At 35.4% G+C, this 22561-nt stretch overlaps 4 protein-coding genes across 7 annotated transcripts; 1 reads left to right on the top strand and 3 right to left on the bottom strand.

Moving 5' to 3' along the window:
• Positions 1-4159: 4159 nt before the first annotated feature.
• Positions 4160-7267, bottom strand: LOC103484482 (uncharacterized). The gene is made up of 2 exons (XM_008441569.3): positions 5778-7267; positions 4160-4450 (listed from the first exon to the last, which is right to left on the bottom strand). The coding sequence occupies exon 1, from the start codon at positions 6146-6148 to the stop codon at positions 5798-5800; it is 351 nt and encodes a 116-aa protein (XP_008439791.1). The 5' UTR covers positions 6149-7267; the 3' UTR covers positions 4160-4450; positions 5778-5797.
• A 212-nt stretch (positions 7268-7479) lies between these two features.
• LOC103484483 (uncharacterized) lies at positions 7480-10447 on the bottom strand. Its single transcript, XM_008441571.3, has 8 exons — positions 10086-10447; positions 9125-9162; positions 8822-8914; positions 8626-8706; positions 8507-8541; positions 8271-8356; positions 7826-7891; positions 7480-7727 (listed from the first exon to the last, which is right to left on the bottom strand). The coding sequence occupies exons 1-8, from the start codon at positions 10150-10152 to the stop codon at positions 7693-7695; spliced, it is 501 nt and encodes a 166-aa protein (XP_008439793.1). The 5' UTR covers positions 10153-10447; the 3' UTR covers positions 7480-7692.
• Positions 10448-10606: 159 nt separating this feature from the next.
• On the top strand, positions 10607-16483 carry LOC103484484 (uncharacterized). 3 transcript variants are annotated; one of them, XR_001761941.2, is made up of 9 exons: positions 10607-11198; positions 11747-11950; positions 12098-12589; positions 13281-13391; positions 13579-13767; positions 13847-14071; positions 14402-14535; positions 15852-15972; positions 16057-16085. XR_001761941.2 is itself a non-coding variant. In XM_008441572.3 (8 exons), the coding sequence occupies exons 1-8, from the start codon at positions 10770-10772 to the stop codon at positions 16179-16181; spliced, it is 1896 nt and encodes a 631-aa protein (XP_008439794.1). In that variant the 5' UTR covers positions 10650-10769; the 3' UTR covers positions 16182-16483. The 3 variants fall into 3 exon arrangements, 2 of the variants coding, with proteins under 2 accessions (XP_008439794.1, XP_008439795.1); XM_008441572.3 differs by lacking the exon at positions 14402-14535 and having other exon boundaries at positions 10650-11198; positions 16057-16483; XM_008441573.3 differs by lacking the exon at positions 14402-14535 and having other exon boundaries at positions 10651-11198; positions 12101-12589; positions 16057-16483.
• A 1239-nt stretch (positions 16484-17722) lies between these two features.
• LOC103484485 (transcription factor VOZ1) lies at positions 17723-21649 on the bottom strand. Of its 2 annotated transcripts, XM_051088587.1 has the most exons (6): positions 21307-21619; positions 20582-20831; positions 20232-20381; positions 18996-19518; positions 18609-18855; positions 17723-18508 (listed from the first exon to the last, which is right to left on the bottom strand). In XM_051088587.1, exons 2-6 carry the CDS (start codon positions 20807-20809, stop codon positions 18490-18492), a joined length of 1167 nt encoding a protein of 388 aa, XP_050944544.1. In that variant the 5' UTR covers positions 20810-20831; positions 21307-21619; the 3' UTR covers positions 17723-18489. The 2 variants fall into 2 exon arrangements, with proteins under 2 accessions (XP_050944544.1, XP_008439796.1); XM_008441574.3 differs by having other exon boundaries at positions 17723-18855; positions 21307-21649.
• Positions 21650-22561: the final 912 nt, after the last annotated feature.

Raw genomic sequence — 22561 nt, forward strand, 5'->3', positions numbered from 1 at the left:
GATTCTTGGAATAGTTAATTGAGATTGAATTAGGGCAATTATACGTAGTAATGTTATAAGAAAGGCGAATGAGAGTTTGCAGTTAATGAGGAGAGGAGGATGCAGAGCCAAATTAGATGATATCATTTGTCTTAAACTCTGCCAGCTTTTTAGGATTTCTTTTGGTTTTGCAGTTTCTTTCTCAAACAAAACCCTAATTTCAGTTCAAGTTGCCAACTTTGTTCCCAGTCAAAAAAGATTTTACTTTTGCACTTTCAGTTTTACCTTTTAATTAATAACCAGCATCTTCTTTTAGTAACTCCTCCACTTAATTAATTTTTCCCTTTTTCATTAAATTCATTAACTTTTTTTGTGTTTTCAAATTCCTGGATTTAAATTTCCTTATTGCCCTTTCATTATGAAACTGTCATTTGGTGATCATTACAAAATGAGACTGGTGATTACTAAATATGGACTTTAATGAAATCTTGACTGATTTAGTCCGTTCAATTAATGTGGTTTGTTTTATGACTTTTGTTCTTCTCTATTATTTTGATTTTTTTTTTACTAAAACCATTGTAAGAAGAGAGATAGAACGTAACCCACCTATTAAAAAAAGTAAACAATTTAATATTTGTAAACTAGAATTGAAGAGTCTTAAAAAAATGTTGGGAAGAATTTACAAATATGCTACAGTAGATGTATGGAGACATTAGTGTTGACTTGGTAATCGAAGCGTGTACACCAATCTTGAATGTTCCTGCACATGAACATTTCTAAAGCTGTATACATCCTTGCCTTTAGAAGTCAACATTAAATTTCCTACAAACTATATAGTTCAAGTTATTTATTCAACTTTTATTAGTGGACATTGGTTCCTTGTATCAAATATCGCTATGTATTTTTCTTAAGAAGAAAGATGATGACAATTATCATCAAACTTAAGATCCTAAAAAATATTTGAAGTCGGTATACGTTTTGGTAGGATGGAGAGTAATCCTTTCTTGGTATTGTTTTTAGTACGTTACAAGCCAAATTCTTGCATATTCGAAGTTCCACGTAAAAGAAAGAAAAAACAGATAAACTCAACTACATTATACTCAGACAAACCAATAAAATAAGTACGAATTAAAGAATTGAGGATTTCATAGTAAAATTAATTTAAATTACAAACTTTTTATAGTGCCTATTTTTCCAAGATAAAGGTGAATTAAATTTGACTATTTAACGATTGAGCTTTAGTACGGTGGGTTTAATAATTGTTATTATTTTTTATTGAGTCAATTGCAAAAAAAAAAAAAAAAAAAAAAAAAAAAAAGAATTATACAAGTGAAGAAATTTCTGCCTCCTTAAAACTAAAATTGAAAGTTAGTACATGCATTGAGCAATAAATCATACAAGATAAATAAAAAGTCTCTTCAAAACATGCCAAAAAATTATTTTTGAAAAATCATCAAAATTAAATTTTGATACCTAATTAACTGAAAATTTGAGCAGATAAAAATCCCCAAAATTAAATAAAATAGTATCCTAATCCAACTAATTGAAAACTAAAACCAAATCGACACTTGCAAAGTATATGGTCACTTTGCTACTAAAACGCTTATAATTAATATAGATCGATCATTGTTCAAGGAAAAAAAATTGAAATACTAATAATAATTAAGGATATTAATTACGTACTCAATGTATAGAACTTGAATATCAATATATAGAACTTGAATAACAATTTGCAAAATATTCTCATGTATGTATGTATATTTGCCGATGAGAATTAAAATTTTATTGACAAAATTTGAATTTAACATCATATCAATATGGTATGTAAATAAGTATTTCCATAAATATATATCACAAAACGAACGTTCAACCATCGCAAAGAGTTCTAACTATCAATGTTTGAGATGATAATTACCGATACTCAAATTTACTGTTAAAAACTTTACAATTTCCCATTTTTATTCTTGTTAAATTTTGTATAAACTTAGTTTTCAATAATAAATTAAAAAGTAAATAGATATTAGTTTTAAGAAACCTGATGTCAAAAGACATTATTATGATGTTCACATTTGTAACATGTGTGAAGAACTTAAACGTGACATGACATATATTCCGATTCCCACATGGTAAAGTAAGAAGAAACATATGAAACTCAAAATATTCAATTGGCTACTATTAAACTCCACAAGGAAAATAATTAAAGGTTGGAAAAATGTTGAAAAAAGTTAGGAGGAAAAGGAATCAGAAGAATTGTCTTCAAAAGGAAAAGAATTAATGTTTTGAAGAAATGAAAGATGGAATGGAACACTGCTAGATTTCAAGATATAGAATACAACAAGAAAAAATGTTTAAATAAACAAAATTGAAAAGAGAAAACTGTTTGTTTATGTGCTGATTTGAACCACCAGTTGGATGACATATATTACACACAGGATTTCATTTGGAACATTTGTTACGTGCACACACCTTCCAACAGTTGAAGGACTGATTTTGATTTTACACAAAACCCCAAATTCTCCTGCTTTATTATTATTATTATTATTACTACTATTTTACCTTTTAGGAATATTGAATGAACTATCATGTTCGATCTTCATCATCAACAATGCATATTGCTGATTTGTACGTACAATGTCCATACCATAACTGATAAATCTCTTCTCAACAGCTACAGTGAAATATAACATCGTCAGAGCAACTTATTTTGATTTATTTGGTTGTTTATTTTCATGGGTTATTTTGATATTTGAGAAGTGAGAGAATAGTATAAGAAATGTGCAGCTTTTATTTTGTATAAAATGCCAAAAAGCCTACAAACGAGGATGTGGTTTTAGATTTTGGCAGTAGTGGAAACAGTTGAAGTGATTAGATTGTTCTTCCATTTTCTGCCACCAACCTTTGGAACCCTTTTTTCTTTCTCCTACCCTTTGTCTTCTTCCTCATCCCTCCTTTATTCTGTTTTCTACCACTTTTATTTATTTATTTATTTATTTATTATTATTTCAATAGAATTTGAGAATATATATTTTGTAAACTTCTACTTTAGGGTTAATTGTTCTTTTTAAATATATACAGTTGATATGACATATTTAATTTTATTGGATGTAGATTCGATTAGATTGGATTGGCTCACCTGCATCCAAGTATTTTTGTGTATAGATATGATTTTCTTTTAAAAAGTTTAGCTTTAGAAATTTTTCAATACATTCATCATTGGAGTTTCACCCAAGTCTCATTTGGTAAAACTTAAAAAGTTGACTTATAGTGAACCTGTAATGCACAATACATTCGCACTTTAAACCTGTGTTTATTATTTTATAATAACCACCCCTAAACACACATTACAATAATAACCAACACCCCTAAACGCCACCAGGAAAAACCAACCCATGAAGTTTGAAGCCTATTAAGATGAAAAAGGGTAATGTTGTTCCAGTTGCTTGTCTGTGGGTGTCTACACTGCATGCAAATAATTGTACAAGTTTGTGAACGGATGCTCCTATGGCAGCTATACATAATGAAATTAAATTAATACTAATTAACACAGTACCAAAAAAAAAATGTCCAACTTTTCATTGTGTAAAAATACCTCTCAACTTCAAAAATTTTCAAAAATATCCTCAAACTTTCAAAAAGGGATTCAAAACTTAATCGTTTGTTTTGGATATAAATCGTTAAATTTTTATTAAGTTATTGAAAAGTTTCAAAAATACTCTTAAGCTTAAAAAAGTGAAAAAAGAATTACTTTCCCATTTAGTTATGAACTAAAACGGTTAACATCACATTGAAATGACAACAACTCTAAATCGAAATTGTCTCTATCGTTTGTATATAGATAAATTAATTTGAATTTGTTAGATTTTTATGAGATTGGAAAGAACTTCAACTTGGAGTAATACCCTGCAGCCATGCCTAAAAGATAGAGGTTTGATCTGTTTGTATGTTCTACTAGGTTGGCATGTTTAAATTATCCTAGAGAACAGGGATGACAGAAAACAAGAATCATAACGGTGATTTGAGTAGATTTTCTTAACACAAACGTAACAGTTAAACTTTTGTTCTGAAGTACTAGAAACTACTTCCGAAATCAGGTTCCAAACAGCCTTTGAGTTTTCTATCTTTTTCCCTCAATATGGCAAGCTACTGATCTACAGGGAAAGGGATGGATGCTCAAACTAGCTACCAAAGTGATTCAGAAGATGCTATTATATTTTCCATGTTATGTAGTGTAAACAATTACTAAAATAAATGTCCAACCATATATTATAAACTTCACACTTCCTATCCAACCGCGTATGAAAAAGGTTAACTTTACAAAATGGAAAAATCAAAACCATGAAAAATGAAAGCAAGACGCATAGTTGCAGAAATGATGACAGTCAAGTACCGAAGCTTTCTGAAGATTAAAAACGTCCAAACTCCAAGCACAGTCATCGATCCAGCGGCAGTGAGCAAAGATGGGTTTATTTTTCTGAAGACAACAATGAAAGCGTTATTCATAGTGCCATAACCCAAATCAACAAAGTTATTCCTTGGGCCTCAATTATGCTAGAAGCGTTATTCAATGAATTTGCATCAAAATCTGATGACAATTAAGCTGACGCATTCCTCAAAGTCCTGGATTTCAGTGCATAAAACATAACATCCAGTAGTGGCTAATTGCACAGGAAATTAAAAGCGAAACTACCATTAAGCACAACCACGCTTCAAGAGCATTGCTAAAACACATGGATCATATTGATCACCAAATAAATTAAACCACTTGCTGCCCAAAAAGACCTAACGAAAAACTCATCTCGAGACCTAATTCATGTTATAACATCTTTCATAAGAATTAAACTTCATTGATAAATGTCAAATGAAACAAACAAATGCACAAATGCACAAATGCACAAGAAAGCCTATAAGAGAAAGGATAGTCGCAAAAAGGACTTTACAGAGATGCTCTATAGGAATCTATAAAAATATCAAGTCTTAAACATCTCCTTTAGAAGATTTTATACCACAATTTCGGAAATTTTTTTGCTTCTTTCTAACCAGATCTCCTAATGGACATCTACAAACCACTGTCTCGAGAGAACCCTCTTGTTATCCTTAAACTTCTGGCCATCACACATTTGAGGAGAAAAGAAATAAATACCCAACCCGACAGACATAGCAAGAGCCCAAAAGTTCAAAAAGCTCCCATCATAATCTTCTAGAGAACCAACAATGTGAATGAATGCTAGTTGGTAAAGTATAAAAGAAGCAATTGCTTATTTGAATAAACTAACTTTGTATTTATCTGTCGAAGATAGACTGAAATAGATATAAAGGAAAAATTAAGAATCCCTCATATCGTTCTATGATTGCTTAGCGTATCCAAAATAAATGAAGAAAACTTATCTTTAACTACAAATTAAGAAGACTCTGTTAATAGAACGATGGAAGCTACAAATTTTCCATTCATAGATAAGTCCCCATTAGATAACAATCATGCTTCAGTATTAGACCTCCTTCACAATCAAACTTTGTACTAATTGGCATCACAAGAGCACGTCAAACTGTTTAAAAAAAAAGAAAAAATTGTCTGGATGCATACTATAGTGTCAAGAGAAACCATCTCCAGGAATTCAGAGCTTAAACGGGGAAACCCCTCCTCACTCAAAAGCTTCAAAATTCATTCTTAGCAATCAAATAATAACATAAATTCGAGAATCATCCCACCTGAAGTGCCATTTTTTTTTTCTCTTTTATGGAAAACCCGACATCAAGTATTCGATAAAAAGGAATTAATACGAATGAAAGAAGATACTCACCTAAACCCAAAGTCAGAAATTCAAGGGCGAGCTTCAGGTGCGCTAGTGGAAGCAGAGGAGGAAGGCGAATTGGAATCATCTTGGCGAGAGGGAAGAGGATTGGAGCCTTTAATAACCCAACCGAGAGCGAAGAAGGAGATTCCAGCAAGTATAGCAGTACCCCAAGCGTGTGAGTACCATTTACTGTACTGTCTAATGGCAAATCTCCATTGATCTCGAAGAGTTGCAGGGTCGGGATTTTGTATCTCCGGTGGGTTCGGAAACCGGACCCTCTGGCCTGTGAACTCGGACTTAGGGGCACCGGTACCGACTTCATTCGACATTTTAGGATGAGAAGGAGAAGGATCGTTGGGAAGATTGGATTCAGTCATGGTGATCGGCAGCAATTTTACTGAGCAAAAGTTTCAGCTCTCAATGCCGAGATATCTTCTAATTACAATTACAGCATCAACAGAATCGTCCAAGTCGGTTTGCCTGAGCCACGTTCGGTGGCCTATGGGACGCTTGATTTACAATTATATCAACACTAGTTTAGGGGTGCGTTAATTTTCTGAGTACCATATCCAAAATAGTTCGAGATTAGGAGATGAAGGCAACTTTGTTGCTAGAAAAAATATAATAAATAAAAATATATGTTAATCAAGCTTCAAAATACAACTGACAATAGGAAGACTATTATTTTCCACAATTTGCGATTTAAGATGGTCGGTTGAAAATATTTTAGGTTTAAACCTCTCAGTTGAAGATTTGCTTTAATCTATTAGTTGGAGATATGTTTGAACTAGTTAATTTACTATTTCATTGCTAATTAGGTTTATTAACAGAACTAAAATTTGAGCTGAGAAACTTTTACTCAAATTTTCTAGAAATTTAAATGAATCTAGTGAAAATCGAACATGAGATTTTAAAAAAATTGTCAAATCGTAAGTTTAGGGTTTAATAAGACGTATTATTGAGGGAAAAAAAGGAGAAGATTACCAGAATGGTAATTGAGCCCTAGAAAATTTAAATGTAAATCCCAAGTTTAGTTTTAAGAGGGTCACAACAAACGGTATACGACCAAACGAGGGGAGACAAAAACGACAATTATGTATGTAGCCATACCGATATATATAAGCATAAGATGGAAATATATTTCCACCCATCGTCTTGAATTTCTTTTGGTATAAAAATATATGCTTTTACCTAACCTTCACTCAAATACGTATGGCTTCTCGTTTACAAATTCTTCAGATAAATCAAATCAACATACAGATGAGAAAACGAGTTTTGAAGAGCAATAAGGCAAAGAAATCCCCATGCCATTAAAACGTCCGGGTAATACCGTATTTCTCCAAAATGAGAATCCTGAGAGAATAGAGATCCCTCCACAAAAAATAAAAAATAGCACATCATAAGATTGCATCCCAGTGATGTGGTCTAATCTTATTTTCCTTTCTTTTATCTCCAAGTCGCGTGAAGAAGCAGCAGGAGGTATAAAAAAGGGGTCCATCAATGTATATCCCTTCCCAGAAACAAATAGACTAATAATTTATTCTTTACGCTGATTCTGACAATTTCAGCCATCCAAAGCAAATCATCCCACTAGTAATCTAGACCAATATTTGAAGAAGAGAACAGAAATATATTCTAAATTGATAGGGTATAAAGGCGTAGAGAATAAAGGTTAACCTAATATTAAAGTCAGAATGAATGGAACCTCTTATGCTGAAGAAGATATAAGAAGTTTACTTGCATAAAATATAAATGTGAACGGCATAATACTATGGTCACTTCTGAGCCAAAGGGAATATTACTTGGTTGCACGGCCACACAGACATAGAATGATAATATTTGTCTAGGCAAACTAGAAAGTAAAATTGTAGAGATTACATATTGTTCGTCCCAGTAAAAGAGCTCGGAGGGTCCACAGAGCTCATTTCCGAGCTTCTGCTTTCTTCTGTTCTCTGGCTGAAAGTGAGGGAAAGAGGGAGAGTGAATATCAGTTCAATTCAATGTTAAAAGGGAATGGTACTATAAGAGCTTTTGTGTACTGTTGTATATATTACCAGCCTTTTCTTCTTCTCTTTTTTTAGCAGCTTCTTCCCTTTGTTGACGAATAAGACTCAAACGTTCTGCATAGCATACCGTGAAACAAAATTTCAATATTGGACAGTCCAAACGAAAGTTCTTCCTTCAAATTTGTTCATGACATTCACCAGCTAACATTAGTACACAAGATAATAGTTGTTCCAGGACTTAGCATGGGTTACCATGATATTATCAAAAGTGCATTTTGAACCAAATTTATATTATACGATTTAATACAAAAGAAAGTGTGGCATGCAGGTGATCATTTTGAGAGCTCCTATAAGTTTTTCCCTTTTAACTCAGAACAAGAATAAAAAGAAAGCGCAAATACTAATCTTGGATGACAGAATGATGATTAAAAGGACTCCATTCTCAGAAACATAGAAGGCACACTTAAATCATTGATCATTGAAAAAGGATTACCTAAATCTTTCCTAGCTTGTTCAGTTTTCCCTTGTTCTTGAAGCCTCATGAATCGTTCGTGAGCCTTTTGTTTCTCTATCTCTTCCCTGGTAAAAAGAATAAATACAATTTCGTAAACTGTGAGAAAAGCATTCCTAAATCTATATAATGACATGTCTGAATCTAGAACAATAATCATAGAAATTAAATAAATGTTCAATATCTGTTAAAACAAACAAAATAGAACTTATAACAACCTTTCACGCCTTGAAAGTTCAGTTGTTTTCCCAATCTGCAACGTGAAGTGAAGTTACACATCAACTCTATATCAATGTTCAAATCGTAAAACCATATGTAAGGATGAATATTAACTTACATCAATATCTCTAGCTTTCAAGGTTTTTGGCTTGACCAAGTTAGGATTTTCGATCTCAATAATACCTTGAGTGCCTTTCCTCTGGCAGAATTTGACAACAAAATAAAGAAGACTTAGTCTTGCCCGGCTCAAATGGAAAATAACAAGACATGCAGAAAATTAGATTTATGTATAAAGAAGGTCACTGAATACAAACTCTAGGTTTATCTCCCTGATCATCAGATTCATCCCCAGATTCTTGTTCAGATCCTTCCTCAGATTCTTCCTCCTCCTTGTGCTCAGCTTCTACCTGTAATACTAGATTAAATACCTCGTGTGCACAAAAGTAAGTAAAAAGAAAGAGCAAAACCATGCAGTTGAAGAACCAACTGCTGGGGAAAGTTGCAACACATCAGGGTATTATCTATTCTCAATTGACAAAAACAACTGTGGGGCACTGTAGGACTTGTGCATAATGGCAGTGAGAACACACACAAAGAGGGGGAGGGGGAGAGAGAACCTGTTTAAACGTGCGTGGACGTGTGGAGGTCCCAGCAACTACAATTAATTCAGAAACTGAAGTTAGCAACTCGAATTTCACCCATCTTAAAGTCTAAAAAATGAGACTACAAATTGCAGAACCATATGTAAGGATGATAAAAAAAGGTTAATTCCCCCACACCATCCATCTCTCCTATCTTTTCTAGTTCTAAGAACCAATTCCAAAGCAAAAACCATAGAACTAGCTATATTACCAAGACGCTTTATTAGATTACAAAAGTTTCAGATTCCACAATAAAAAGGTAAAATTCTATCCACTATCAACTACGCCTAGATCTCACCACCAACCACACTTCCTCATAGTTGCTGAAACTGATCTAAAAACAATTAAGCAACGCCTAAAACAGCTTAAGTCGCTGAATATCCAGCACCATTCTTCTAGACTCTCCATGTCAAGCACGAAACAACTTTAATTTCAACACTCGAAGAAAAAGAACTCGTAACCTTCAATTTCTCAATAATCGAGCGAACGTGGTTAAAAAAAAGAGAAACTATTACAGCAACTCCAAAACAAAACGCATTCTACTCTGCAGTCGAAGTAACTCGTGCACATAACCAATAAACTTCCTTAAGATTACGAAAATTCTACACTCCATAATACAAAAGTGAAACTATTTCCGAATCAACTAAGCCTAGATCTCGACACCAACCATCTCCTCGTAGTCGCAGAAACTGATCTATAAATAAGTAAGTAAAATATAAAACAGCCTAAATCACTGGTATATCCAGCATCATTCCAAACACTGAACTCTCCATGACAATCACCAGCTCGTATCCTTGAAAAACAACTAGAATTCATCACCTCAAATATATAAAATGAAAACAATAGGCAGGGAAATGATAACAATGATATAAAAATATGTCGTGATCTTCAATAATCAAACGAAGGTGGTGGAAAAAGAGAGAGAATTATTGCTCACGCATGTCTTCAGGGGTAGAGAATTGGCGCCGACCGGTGGGCTTGCTCTTGTACTTTCCTCTTCCCATCGTCGACAAAAAGCAGAAGGGAAAAAGTAGAAGAGGAGCAGAATCGACGTAGAATGGAAGCCCCCTCTTAGTTAATTTTGTGAAAGGCGAAGTTGGACGCTGCTCCGCCTTTCCGCCGAGAGGAGAATTTATAGTTGTGTTGGCCTTTATTTCTTCCCGTCCCGTTTACATCTCTCTGTGCTCAAAAAACGCCAACCGGATTCCCCCAAACCCTACCCGAACCGGTACCCAAGAATCAGTTGGATATCTTTTCACTATTATTTTACTTTTACCCTCATCTTTGATATTAGGGCTAATATCAACTTACACCTTATTTCATATTTCATTTAATCAATGTTATATAAAACATAATCTAAATTAATTAAACTTTTAAATTTTGGATTCCCTTTAGAAACCATCCATGAAGTAATCATTTCTTTAAAAGTAGATTGAGAAATAATTTTTTATTATTTTTTTAACAAAATGGAACTGTTAATTGTAATTTTGGGAGGGTATATAGAGAAATAACCCCGAAAAGAAATGGAGGGAAAAAGATGTGGGCACGAGACATCGCTTCTCCGGCGACGCACAGCTAGTAGCACTATAAAACGAAAACCCTAGCACTCGCTCAGAGGTTTATGGCCATTTCTCCAATGGCGTTGAGTTTGTCTTTTATCCATTATTCTCCTATACAGGCTATACCAGCTCGCCGACTGTTTGCTATACCCTTAATTTATACTCCCAAAATTGTTCTGAAAAACTCAAGGCATTGCTTTTCTACCTTCTCTTGCTCTGCTGGGAGGCCAATTCCGACGACCGAGGAAGAGGTTCTTCAAGCTGTGCTGGAGTCCGATGAGAAGATTCTTCCCTGTGTCCGGACGTACGAGAATGACTTGTCTCGGCTTTCTCTGGTCGGAGGCGTCGATTTCCGGCAGTCTGTTACTGCGGCTGCGGCTGATGGCGGTGAAACCGCCACTGAGCACCTTGATTCTGGGATGCCTGCAATGGTTGTGGAGACTGTATTTCCGGGAATTTCTGATGAACACAGCACTGTCTCGACCCGGCTGGTTAGTTATTTTTTAACCTGACTGCGTAATTTGGTGCTCGTTTTAGCTCGCATTCGACGGTGGTGTATTATGGAACCGATTTCCGTGACTAACAACTATGAATATTTTTCGTCATTGCTACAATTTCCATTTATGAGACTGAATTCGAATATTGACGTGAACGCGTTCTCCCAAACTTTTGCACCTGGCATGTTAGCTTCAGGAGCCTCCATTTTAATTTTTATTCTTAAAATAAAAATCTATGACCGATTTTGAATTCCGCCATCGGAACAATTAACTCCATGATTGATGAATGAGATTGATTTGATGGCGTTCCCATCTCTGGTTCAAGGCTACCTTTAAGAGCTCCTTCACTAATATGTCCGTTTCTAGTATTATTTGATGTTCTCTTAGAATTTCGTTTGACTGTCGTGCGATGTTGTCATCTCATGAAATTGGGAGTCTTGTTATAAAACAATGTGTCTCTCTCCCCTCTCTGGAATATTGTCGTTAGATAAAATTTAGCTATCCGATTGTATTTGTCATTCCTAAGTTGACTGTGTTAACAGTTTTTACCTGCCAGAGAAGTCAAGGAAAAGGCCACGAAGCTCAGAAAGTCTCTCGCTCAAGATTTCCATTCAAGTACCTCGTCCAAAAATATACTTGCTATGACGTTTAGACAAGTAGTATTGCAACAGCTTTGGAACTTCGAACTGGTTGTCTTTACACCCGGATCTGAGAGGAATATGGAAGATCTTGAAAATCCTAGAGAGGTTTGTAATTTCGCCTTATTTTCCTCTATTTTGTGTGTTTTTGGATATTTTGTTTGCTTGAAAAATTGAAACATCACGGTAGTATGTCTATGCTGCAGGTTTCGCATGATACTGATAGGTTCAGTTCTCTTATGCATTTCATATCAGCAGGTTCCAATTTCTTTCACTCTCAGTTCATCCGAGGAACGAGCCATCTCTGTTCTTGCAGAAACTGTTTGCATGTGTGCTCTTCAAAATACAGAAGGAAAATTTGTCAATGGAACATCTAGTGGAACTTCAACTAGACTTTTTGGTTGGTTTCGGAAGTCTACGATAGTTGCATCAGAGGATTCTTCAGTTGTTATCCACAAGTTATTTGACAACGAGGTGGCTGATCCTAAGAGTCTATTACAAAAATTTAATTCAAATAAGGAGAGCTGGAAACATAGGAATTTTAAATCGATGAACTATTGGTGGATGCCCTCTGAACTCACTAAGCTAGAAAAATTTGGTGGATCTGAATTCTGTGCATGGGTTAGCGAGCATGTACCTGCTTACAGGCTACAAATCGATGCTCATCAGTTCAATGACATAAAACTTGGAGGCTGGAGAGAATTTGTTGAGAATAGGTGGGAAGTCCTTTTGACCCACTCCCAAATGGTATTTTAATCTTTCCTTTTCTGCAGTTCTCAATCTGTATATTTTAATGTGTCCTGTCCTGTGATTGTATTTTCTCTCTTTAGCCTAGATCAAGAGTTGCCTTCTTGAAGATGCTCCTTTTGCCAAGGACAATAGTTACTGTAAATGTGTATATTCCCTATATGAGATTGAGGCACAGCGAGTGCTCAACAAAAGCTTATCTTTATGTATTTTTGCACTTTAAGAATTTCACATTTAATGTTTGAGTGGTGTTAAGAATTAAGGATACAAACTTTTATTCACGCCTATTCAGTTTTAAGAAAATTTATAACTGAGATATATATCTCCACGGATATAAAATTGAAACATGTATTCTATGAGATTAGTCAAAGTGCGCGTAAGCTAGCTTGGACACACATGGATATAAAGAAAAAAGTATATATCATGTAATATTTGCAACGTATTTATTAAATTTTATCCAGTAAAATTTATTATTATCCTTGTTATTTTAGCTTCTCTATGTTCTTCTTGTGTATTTTTTTATGTATATCTCAAGTTCCATATTTAAATATTCTTTCATTTTAGTGTCTATGTCTTCCGTGTGTCTAGTGAATCCAAGGCATAGGAAAAAGTCTAACACTTAAGGGTACGTCTGACATTAACATGTCTATACTTCCTATTCTAAAATATTCTCTGACCAATTGTCATGCAGGTAGGATTGGCTAACATATTAGACATTTTCTATGAAGATGTATATTCTCTCCCCGATAAACAACTGCAATGTGGTGCAAATGTGCTTTCTGCTAACTTGTTAAGCAAAAAGGTATCTGCTTGTATATACATGTTTTATATAATTATAAATTAATGTTCTTGTGCATTCTGCTAACTTTTGTGTGTGTATTTGACTTTGCATTGGGTTCTTTGCAAACCTTAATCAAAGTTGTTGCTTCTTCTTTCTTCTTGGAGCAAAAAGTTGTTTTCTATTGAAGTATGTGCTCAACATGTTTCAGCGAAACTATTCCTCCTGGGGATTGCTATCCAAGACTTTAGCTGGTGGAGTTTTTTTTGTTGCTATTGGTGCTATTGGTCAACGATTTATGTCTCGAGTTCGTTTGCCTGGACGGTATAGTGTAGAACAGCCCATTACATCACTTGATGGACTTAGCTCTGTGAAAAATCAAGCTATGGAAGCTGCAAAGGTATTCACCAATATTTTCTCACTCGATCATATATTTATATTGAGATATAAAGTTTAATATACCAACCTTTTATTTATAGTTGGAAGACTACTGCATCTCAGTTGTAAAAATTATAAAAGATGCATTTGGTTGGCATGGTGATGTACACATGGATAAGAGAGTTGGTGCGTGGATTGGGGAAGCTCCTGATTACTTGACTGTGGTTGAATCTGATATTGGAAGTGAAGATGCTCCATCGGGTATGATTGGAGAAGAAAATATTGATGAAGTAAAAGCTTCTGCTCAGGATATTGCTAGTTATCAGGTGATTTTAAAATTTTCTCTTCTTTTGCTTTACAGCCTCCTAATGGGGTGATTTAGGGTATGTCTGCTTACAATGTTTCACAATATGTTAGAAAGTGTGCAAAGACTGAAGGACCTGAGTATTTGGTTTCTCAAATGCTAGTAGTGAAACTTAAGCACAATGATAAAAACTTTCTTTCTTTCCATATTTTCTTAAGCGCCGTGGTTAACTGAAGTTTGCGTTATTTTATTTATACGCCTGGATTTTTTTTATCCTCTGAAAAGGTAGTTATTCAGGTCTAGTTTTCAAGTTGAATTCACTCGCAGTTCCACTACATTCAAACTTCTTCAGGACTTGGTTTCCTCTTCTCAGCCTCACTGATGAGTGACTGAAATCTCCTGTGAGGTTGTGTCAGCAAAAGCAGGGAATTTCTGCATCTGTGCTTGTTCAGTCTGCCATGAGTGCCATCAGCCCTTCCAAATCAGGTTCATTACCATTTTCTAGTCTGAGCTGTTATCATACCCCAGGATTTGATATATATACGTTAAGGACTGGAGCAGCCTCCCCTTTTAGTTCTCCTATAAACTACTCCCATCTTTCTTTTATATACAGAAAAGATATGATTTTCTGTCAAAGTTCAAGGTTTGTCCTGAGATTTTCGCATCACTTTGACATCACATCAGTGCTAGGTTCTCTTTGTCAAATTCCCAGTACAAAACTTTACTGAATCAAAGGGACAAAAATAGTGTTCAAGCCAACCCGATGGCCAACCATTCCAATCGTTTAATGACCCTATAATGCCCTCCATATTTTTAGCAGTTTTTCCGCCATTCTCGTATTCTTCTTCCAAAATGATGGGCATACAAATCTTGGATTCCTCTTCTATAATGGTGGAAAATGTCAACTGCAACCCCTTTTTGTGGACACATATTCATCCTGTTCTCCAGTTCTCTTTCTGCCAGCTTCCAAGACTTGGCTTACAGGTAATGCCCTCCATATTTTAAGCAGTTTTTCCGCCATGCCTTTCCTATCAAAATAGAATTGTCATTTGCAAGGTGCAATGGTCTTCTATTTAACCGACATAGCAATATGATAGTGTCCTACTTTGCATGTCTCTCACTAGGATAAATAAGGAGAGAAAAGCAAACCTCTTGTCTTAAACTTCTCCCTACTTCAAGGTAGAATTCTAAATCTAGATTTTCCGTAAGAAGGCTCAACCAACACCAATTCAAGTTTTAGCTGACTGCAGACCAAAGATCCCTCTCTAAAAGGGTTTTTTATTCTACTTAGTTGTAAGCTTTCTCTGGGTCGAATTTGAAAATCCTTCCGCTTTCCTTCCTCATCCTTTCCTCAATGGCCTCATTTTTTTATCTCAACATAACACATCGTTTGTCTCCCTTTGAAATGATTTGAATGATCTTCTTTCATCAAGTTAATAGGTCAGAAGTCTAATCCCTAATTGTACTTTTGTAATTTAGTTTATCCCTTTTTAACTGGGCAAATTATGTTTTCTCCAAGCGAAATATGATGTTTCCATTCCTTAAGTATTTGTAAAATGATCCTCAAAATTCTGGTTCGAAGATGTATCAAGATTTTAGAAGATTGTTGGTACCTTTACCTTTGCAAATTGCAATAATATTCCGTTTAAACAGAACCTTCTAGGTTGCAAGCTCAAGATTCTGTATAAGACATGTTCAACTTCAAAAGTTCTCATACTAGAGTAAAATGACTATTAAGTACCCCTTTTGTTTACTTAATATTTATAGATAACGTGTTTGCTCACCTGCTTATTAAAACTTAGGTGGTCCTGACGACTGAAGGAAAGATTGTAGGATTCCAACCAACCAGTCGGGTTGCTGTTAACTATTGGGCCGCAAATCCTTTAGCAAAGCAATTATACGGTGGGAAGAATTTGTCCCCGGGTAAGCTAAATCATTCTTCGTGTAAAATCCATTTTTTATTAACTCCTATCAACTTGTGCATTTATTCTTCTTTGTATCAAGCAGGCCTTCTCGAAACTGGGTTAAGGATCAAGCGCCCAAATGATGTTGTTGTAATAGAGTTGCTCATGTCGGTGAAGACTGATACTTTCTTTGCTTTGGCAAGGCCCGTATATTACTCAACACCCTGAGTTCGCAGCAGGCTCAATTTATGGAAACGCCATCCTTGGAGTGAAATTGGATATTTAGATACTAGTACAGCTCTGGTTAGTTTTATAGGCTTCCAGTCTCCCCTAATGGAACCGTCATCCCGTGCATTTCGCGTAATTCACCTCCATGCTGTTGGAGTCATATAGATGGTTATTCGAATAACATAGGAAATTTTGTATTGATGATGTTCAAATAAGCTTTCATGGTTTGTAATATAAACGCTACGAGGAACAGTTTATATTGATTTAGTATGCATTTGTGCATATTGCTTTTAGGCGATTCATACTGTTACTATCTCATCTCTTGATAGTATCTGTTCTATTTCTCTATTTTCAATGATCATGTATAATAGCCACGATTTTCAAGTCATGGCGATCTCTAGACCATGTCATAGGTTGAAAAGCTTTTCAAGTACTTAAATGAATATTATTTTGTTATCAGTAATGCACTTCAGTAATCACGAATTTTTGTAATTGGTTTTTTAAGTTCTCAACTTGTGAAATTCTCTGGAACACTATAAAAGGGTTACAACTTTGTTTTGAATATTGTATTATAAACTACTAAAAGTATTTTATACGTTATTGCCTTCCAGAAATGAGATTCTATCAGAAGTGGTACTGCTCTTTTCCCTCATGGATCCTCTGTCGGAAAACCATACATCTCTTTTCCCTCATGGATCCACTGTCGTAAAACCATTCCCTTTCCACCAAAGCAACATTACAGGTTGATCGTATACTGCGATGGTTGATTAGCTTTGATTTTGCATCTTTCAGAATATATATATATATATACAGAGAGAGAGAGAGTAATAACCCTAAAAATGGTCGTCAATCCAAATTCAGCTGACTTCGTAAATGAGATATGAGTAAAATTAAATGGTTCACCTGTAATTTTTAAAAGGCAACACAATGATTGGACAGCGAACAGCCAAATTGACGAGTAACCTTACTTGTGTAGCTGTAAATGATTACTAATGCAACTCTTGTAATCTACATTTGCAGATTGATACTTCATAACCTCTTTTAGAACACTAGACCACTACACAATGGGAAATTAGAGATCTAAATCTTTCATTTTAAGGTCCATAAACACAAGCTAACGCAGCCATAGTACCTATTCAAACCTAATCCATAACCCAAAAACATCGTAGTCAGGAAAGTGAAGTGAAGACTTTATATAGTGGCAGATATTTTTTCTTTTGAAAGGATGGTTGGACATCGTGAGTTCTTCCCAAAAAGGGGGGAGAGAGAGAGAGAGAGAGAGAAGCTTGTATTGCGTCAGTCTCAAGAATTAAATTCAATGCAAGAAATTCCCCGGTAATGGAAGAGATTGTTACATCTGATCTTGGTGAAAGCATCATCACAATGGATATCAAAGACGGTTGGGTCCAGTGAGAGCATCAGACAAGTAAAGATAGATTGGCCAATTTGCAAATGAACCTACAAATATTCTGTCCCCTTGTTCTTCAATAATTTCAATCCACTTGCATTCAAAGTATCAAAGCCAGGATAGTTGAGGAAGATTCAACAGGAAATAATTCAGTAAATCTACATTTCTGATAATGGTTAACAAGTCGTAACCTTCGAGCAATATACATTTCAATATCTTGAGAGATGACCGAAAAGATCACTCAAGATGTGTATGTTGACAATTGACAGGGAATAAAATAAAAACTAGTATTATCCGCCACATAACATAACATAATGTAAGCGGATTACATATCACTAAACCATTATTGGAGTTTGTAACACCAGCGGAAACAAATATACATCAATACTAAGGCTTCAGCTGAGTTTCAGGTGACTAATCTCCCTCTAGAATCTACCAAATGCAAATTGTAACCCAAAATATTAGGGAAACAACCAGCCTTACCGTTTCCAGAAGTTAGAAGCTCCATATGAGGGTGTAATCGTCGCAGCTCCCATGACATAAGTATTAGATAGTATACCATGAGAGAGAAAAGAAAAAAGAAAGAAGTTATTTATGTTATTTGAGGCCAAAAAGAAAAACCGAATTATGAAAGAATGAACCGTAAACTCGATCCCATCATATTCCGATGGAAACCACGAGAGCATGCAATTCATTCGACAACTGAGCTTCTTAACTATGTAAGGTAATATTCACTCAAATTCTCCACAAGGTAATCATATTGGGCATGAAGCATATAGTCATAAGTTCCACTGGGCGGCATGACTCTATTTGCTGAGGGGTAAACATTTCCAAGACCAACTTTTGTGTTAATTCTGGTCCTCCCCTTAACAAAGCGTTTATTATCAGGAAATTCGGCAGTCAGTCTCCCCATTTGCCTCTGTAAATCAGCAACTGAATCATTAGATACCTTTGCCTTAGAACCTTTTTTCCCATCAACAAGTTTCAGCTCCAATCTATACAAAGCGCAAGCGTCATACTTGTTAATTTCATATTCATAAAGATGCCACTCAAAGTGGTTCAATGGCTGAGGATCCATGTAATAAGATCTTTTCAGCCCTCCAAACTCATTCATCACTTGCTTTCTTGACTCATGCCAACCGCGTCCACTGTAATCAGGCAGTGACCTCTGCTTTCTATTACCACTCTCAAATGCTCTACGAGGCTTATCAAAGAAAAGCCACTCCCTAATCATCTCACCCTCCAATATTGACAGATCAAAAAGCTCTGCAATATAAGAAAAAGACGTTGGGTAAAATTAATTTCACAAAAGCATATTTGGGAATAGAATACAACCAATTTCAACTATGATTTATAGTATGTGCACTTCCCATTATAGCAAACATATAGGAGATGCAATAGTTTACCAGGAGCGTTCCATGGGGACTTTGCGGTGGCAGCTCCTTCACATTCAGGGATACCAACATCTTTCCCTTGTGCCTTTGCACTAAGAGCAGCAAAAAGCAAACCATCTTTCAGACCAATTCCACCAGGCCGTAAAACTGGACCCATTCCAGGAGGACCTTCATTCAATGCTAAGGCAGCATGGAAGCTGCTACAGTAGTCCTCACACCAATCCATCCCTTGGGCAGGTCGTGGGCAATCCCAAAGTGCACATTTTGGACCTAAAAAAGCAGCAGGTGGAGGGAAAATACTGGGACAGTAGCTAGAAACATGAGGAATTGCACCCTCCCCACACAATCCTCTACCATTAAGGACAGAGTAAAAGTTGTGCTCAAAACCCTGATGCAAATCAAGCTGATGACACTCCAAATGTGTAGGTCCTTCCAAGTTATTCATAGCCATACCATGAACTCCTGAAGGGGAGTTCTTGCGTTGATCCACTAGAGGGAAGCCTTGTTCTTGGTGTACACGATTCACATTAAATCCCTGAAGTAGGTTAATAGTGATACTAAGAACCTATAATAAAATGTATGAAAGGCAGTAGATTCACAAATTTATGAGGCATATTTTCTTAAAATAAAGACACAACAAACTAGAACAGCAGGGAAGGAACCAACTTCCCGAATAAAATTCATATTCATGCAACTTTTAGAGTTTAAACACATTGCATGGTCAAAGTCCGGGTCATGGGGCAAGAGATAGAAAATCCCATGAAGGGCATGTATCAATAACTCCATGCTTGTATCCCAATGTTCATCTGTGTTAGAGAAAGGGATGGTCAGGCAAATGTCGTGCTGGAAGCAAAATTTGTAATTTCACCAACTATCATAGCTGACATGCATGGCGTGACTGCATAACAAGGGCATAGATGCAAATAAGGGAGTTCATTTTTTTGCTATGATTCCCATATCCAATCTAATTGGAAGTTAAAAACTGATTTTGGCCAAGTGATAAATTCATTTTCAAATCCTGCATCTCTGTTTGCAGTTTTTTTTTTCTCAGTATCTTTTGTAAAAGGCAGAATCAACGAAAAAACAGCATTAGAAGTTCTAACAAGTCAGAGCTTTCCTCTTTTGTTTGAACATACTCCATCACATACAACTGTCAAAGGGCCACGGTTACAAAGGAAAGAGGAGAAAAGACGAAGTGCGATAAAATGTAACATCTGTACATAATATAAACATAAAAGGACATCCCACCTCTTGAAGTGCCATAGTATCTCCAACCTGCAAATTTTGTTCATTAGGTTCAGGCTTAGGAGCAGCTAATGGACTAGACGCATCATCATCCTCCTCGCAAAGTTGTAACAATCGACAAATGTCCGATGAAAACGACCCAAGACTTCCACCCTAAGTCAAACATACACTAAAAATCATTATCCAAAAATCCATGCCTTTTCATTGAAGCTATCGTAATTCACCACTTAAATCCAATCATGCTAGCTGTCATCCTCAATACCACATAATAAACTATGCAGATTATCATATTTATTGATACTCTTCATCTTAACTCTTAAGCACTGAAAAGGAATTCGATATATTGTGCTTACTTGTTGCAAAGAGGATGCTGGAGAAGGCTCGTTCAGCTCAGCTTTCCACTCACGAAGCATCTGATGGACTTGTTCCTCGAGAACCGTCACATCAACTGTGCGGCTCTCTTTCCTTGCATACTGCAAATCTACAAATATACTTTGCAGATCATCAACCCGGTTCTTTGCCTTATCCTTAAATAGCTTGTGGGAGGCCGACTTGCAACTGGTCTTCGAATGTTTTCCCATTACAGAATTTTTCTCCTAGCCCCTAGGAGTCCACCCAAAGAAGTGCATGTTAGATAAAAGACATGAAAATTATCCATCAAATTTATGGAGAGAGGCAGCAAAACAAACCAACTGGTCCATCAAAGGAGAAGCGATATCAGCGGTGAGAACTATAAACAAATGGCCTTTGCACAAACCCATTAAAAAAATTTAAATAAAATCATACTAATGTGCAAATCGCCTTCAAAGATAAAATCCTTTTGAAGCAACTTCGATTCAGCTTGCTCAAGCAGAGATCAACTTCACAAACAATCGAAATCAAGCAGATCCCACATGAGTACGAGCATCAAGAAACTAAATTTCCCTCTGTGGGGCTAAATTAAACTAATGGGCACGAAGAAAAAGAACTAGAAGAAACGGAAAAAGAAGAAGAAGAAGAAGAAGAAGAAGAAGAAGAAGAAGAAGAAGAAGCAAATTTCATATCAGATCAAAACCAATAAAGCTCGACATTAACTTACCGAGGAACTTCCAGCAAAATCGGTAGCAGATGAATGGCAAGCCCTAATTCTGAACAGGGCTTGAACCTCCCACAATATGGAGCAAGAAAGTGGAAGGACACCTGGTGGAACAAGATAAAAGAAACAAGAAAAATGAAAAGTGAAATATTCGCGATGAAGGGACTGATTGAAAAGCAGATGCTCTTCACTTCAACAGTTCAATCCCTTTGATGCCCCAATTTTTCATTCCAATTTTCTTCTCTTTAAATTCCTTAATTTTGTAGGTGCGAGAAAGAGTTACAGTTACGGATGACTTTTGCTTTTGAGAGCCGTCTAAGCATTTTCGTCGTCTTTCCCACCGCCTCTTATATATCTTACCAACAAATTACAAATTTTAAATTCCATAGATATATATTAATGACACTTTTTTACTCTTTTACTCTCATTTACTTTTTAATATCAATTCATTAAGCTTAATTTCTCAATTAAGACTTTGCTTTTTTGGGGGAGAGATTCTCTATTAAGGCATAAGCATCCATTTCGGTTATCAATTTCATTGGTTCTTGGAAATATTACGGTCTAACTTTCCCACGTGGAATCCAATTTATTACTAACAGAATATTGTTTCTCTCTCTCTCTCTCTCTCTCTCTCTCTCTCTCTAGCTTTCCAAATTTTAGAGACCTTTTTTTTTAATTTCTCAATTACATAAAAATAGAAATAAAAGAGTATATTTTAGAATACAAAAGAAAAAAAAAAACATCTGTTTAAATTATAGCTCAAAATATATTCATTTCTTTCCTTGTACTTTTTTTTTTTAATCTTTTGTACTTCCATACACTTATATACGAAATTTGCAAAATATTGTTATATAAACTACTATTCTTCAATTTATTATAAAAAATAAACCTTGAGAACTTATTTATTAAAAAACATAATTTTAATTTCTTCTATGCCGGTATGAATGTCAGTGTAAAACATCATTGTTGAAATAACAAAAGAAGTTGTAACAAGTTTTAGGGTGATTAGAAAAACAATTCATCTAAAAGAAAGGCTAAAAAAAGTGATAAGATCTCCAAAAGAAAAGGGCTAAACATTTTCTACCAAAAAAAAAATGATAGGTTGAGATAAATAGAAGAAGAAAGGAATAAAGGACATTTCCACTATCCTATTCCTATCTCTTAGATTCCCATGTTATCTCTACACCATAGTTGTCCTTTCAAAACACTATCTCACCTCACCATTTCATTTATTATTCATATCATATCATTCATATCG

This window comes from Cucumis melo, chromosome 8 (assembly GCF_025177605.1).
Source record: "Cucumis melo cultivar AY chromosome 8, USDA_Cmelo_AY_1.0, whole genome shotgun sequence".
In the NCBI taxonomy this organism is placed as follows: domain Eukaryota; kingdom Viridiplantae; phylum Streptophyta; class Magnoliopsida; order Cucurbitales; family Cucurbitaceae; genus Cucumis; species Cucumis melo.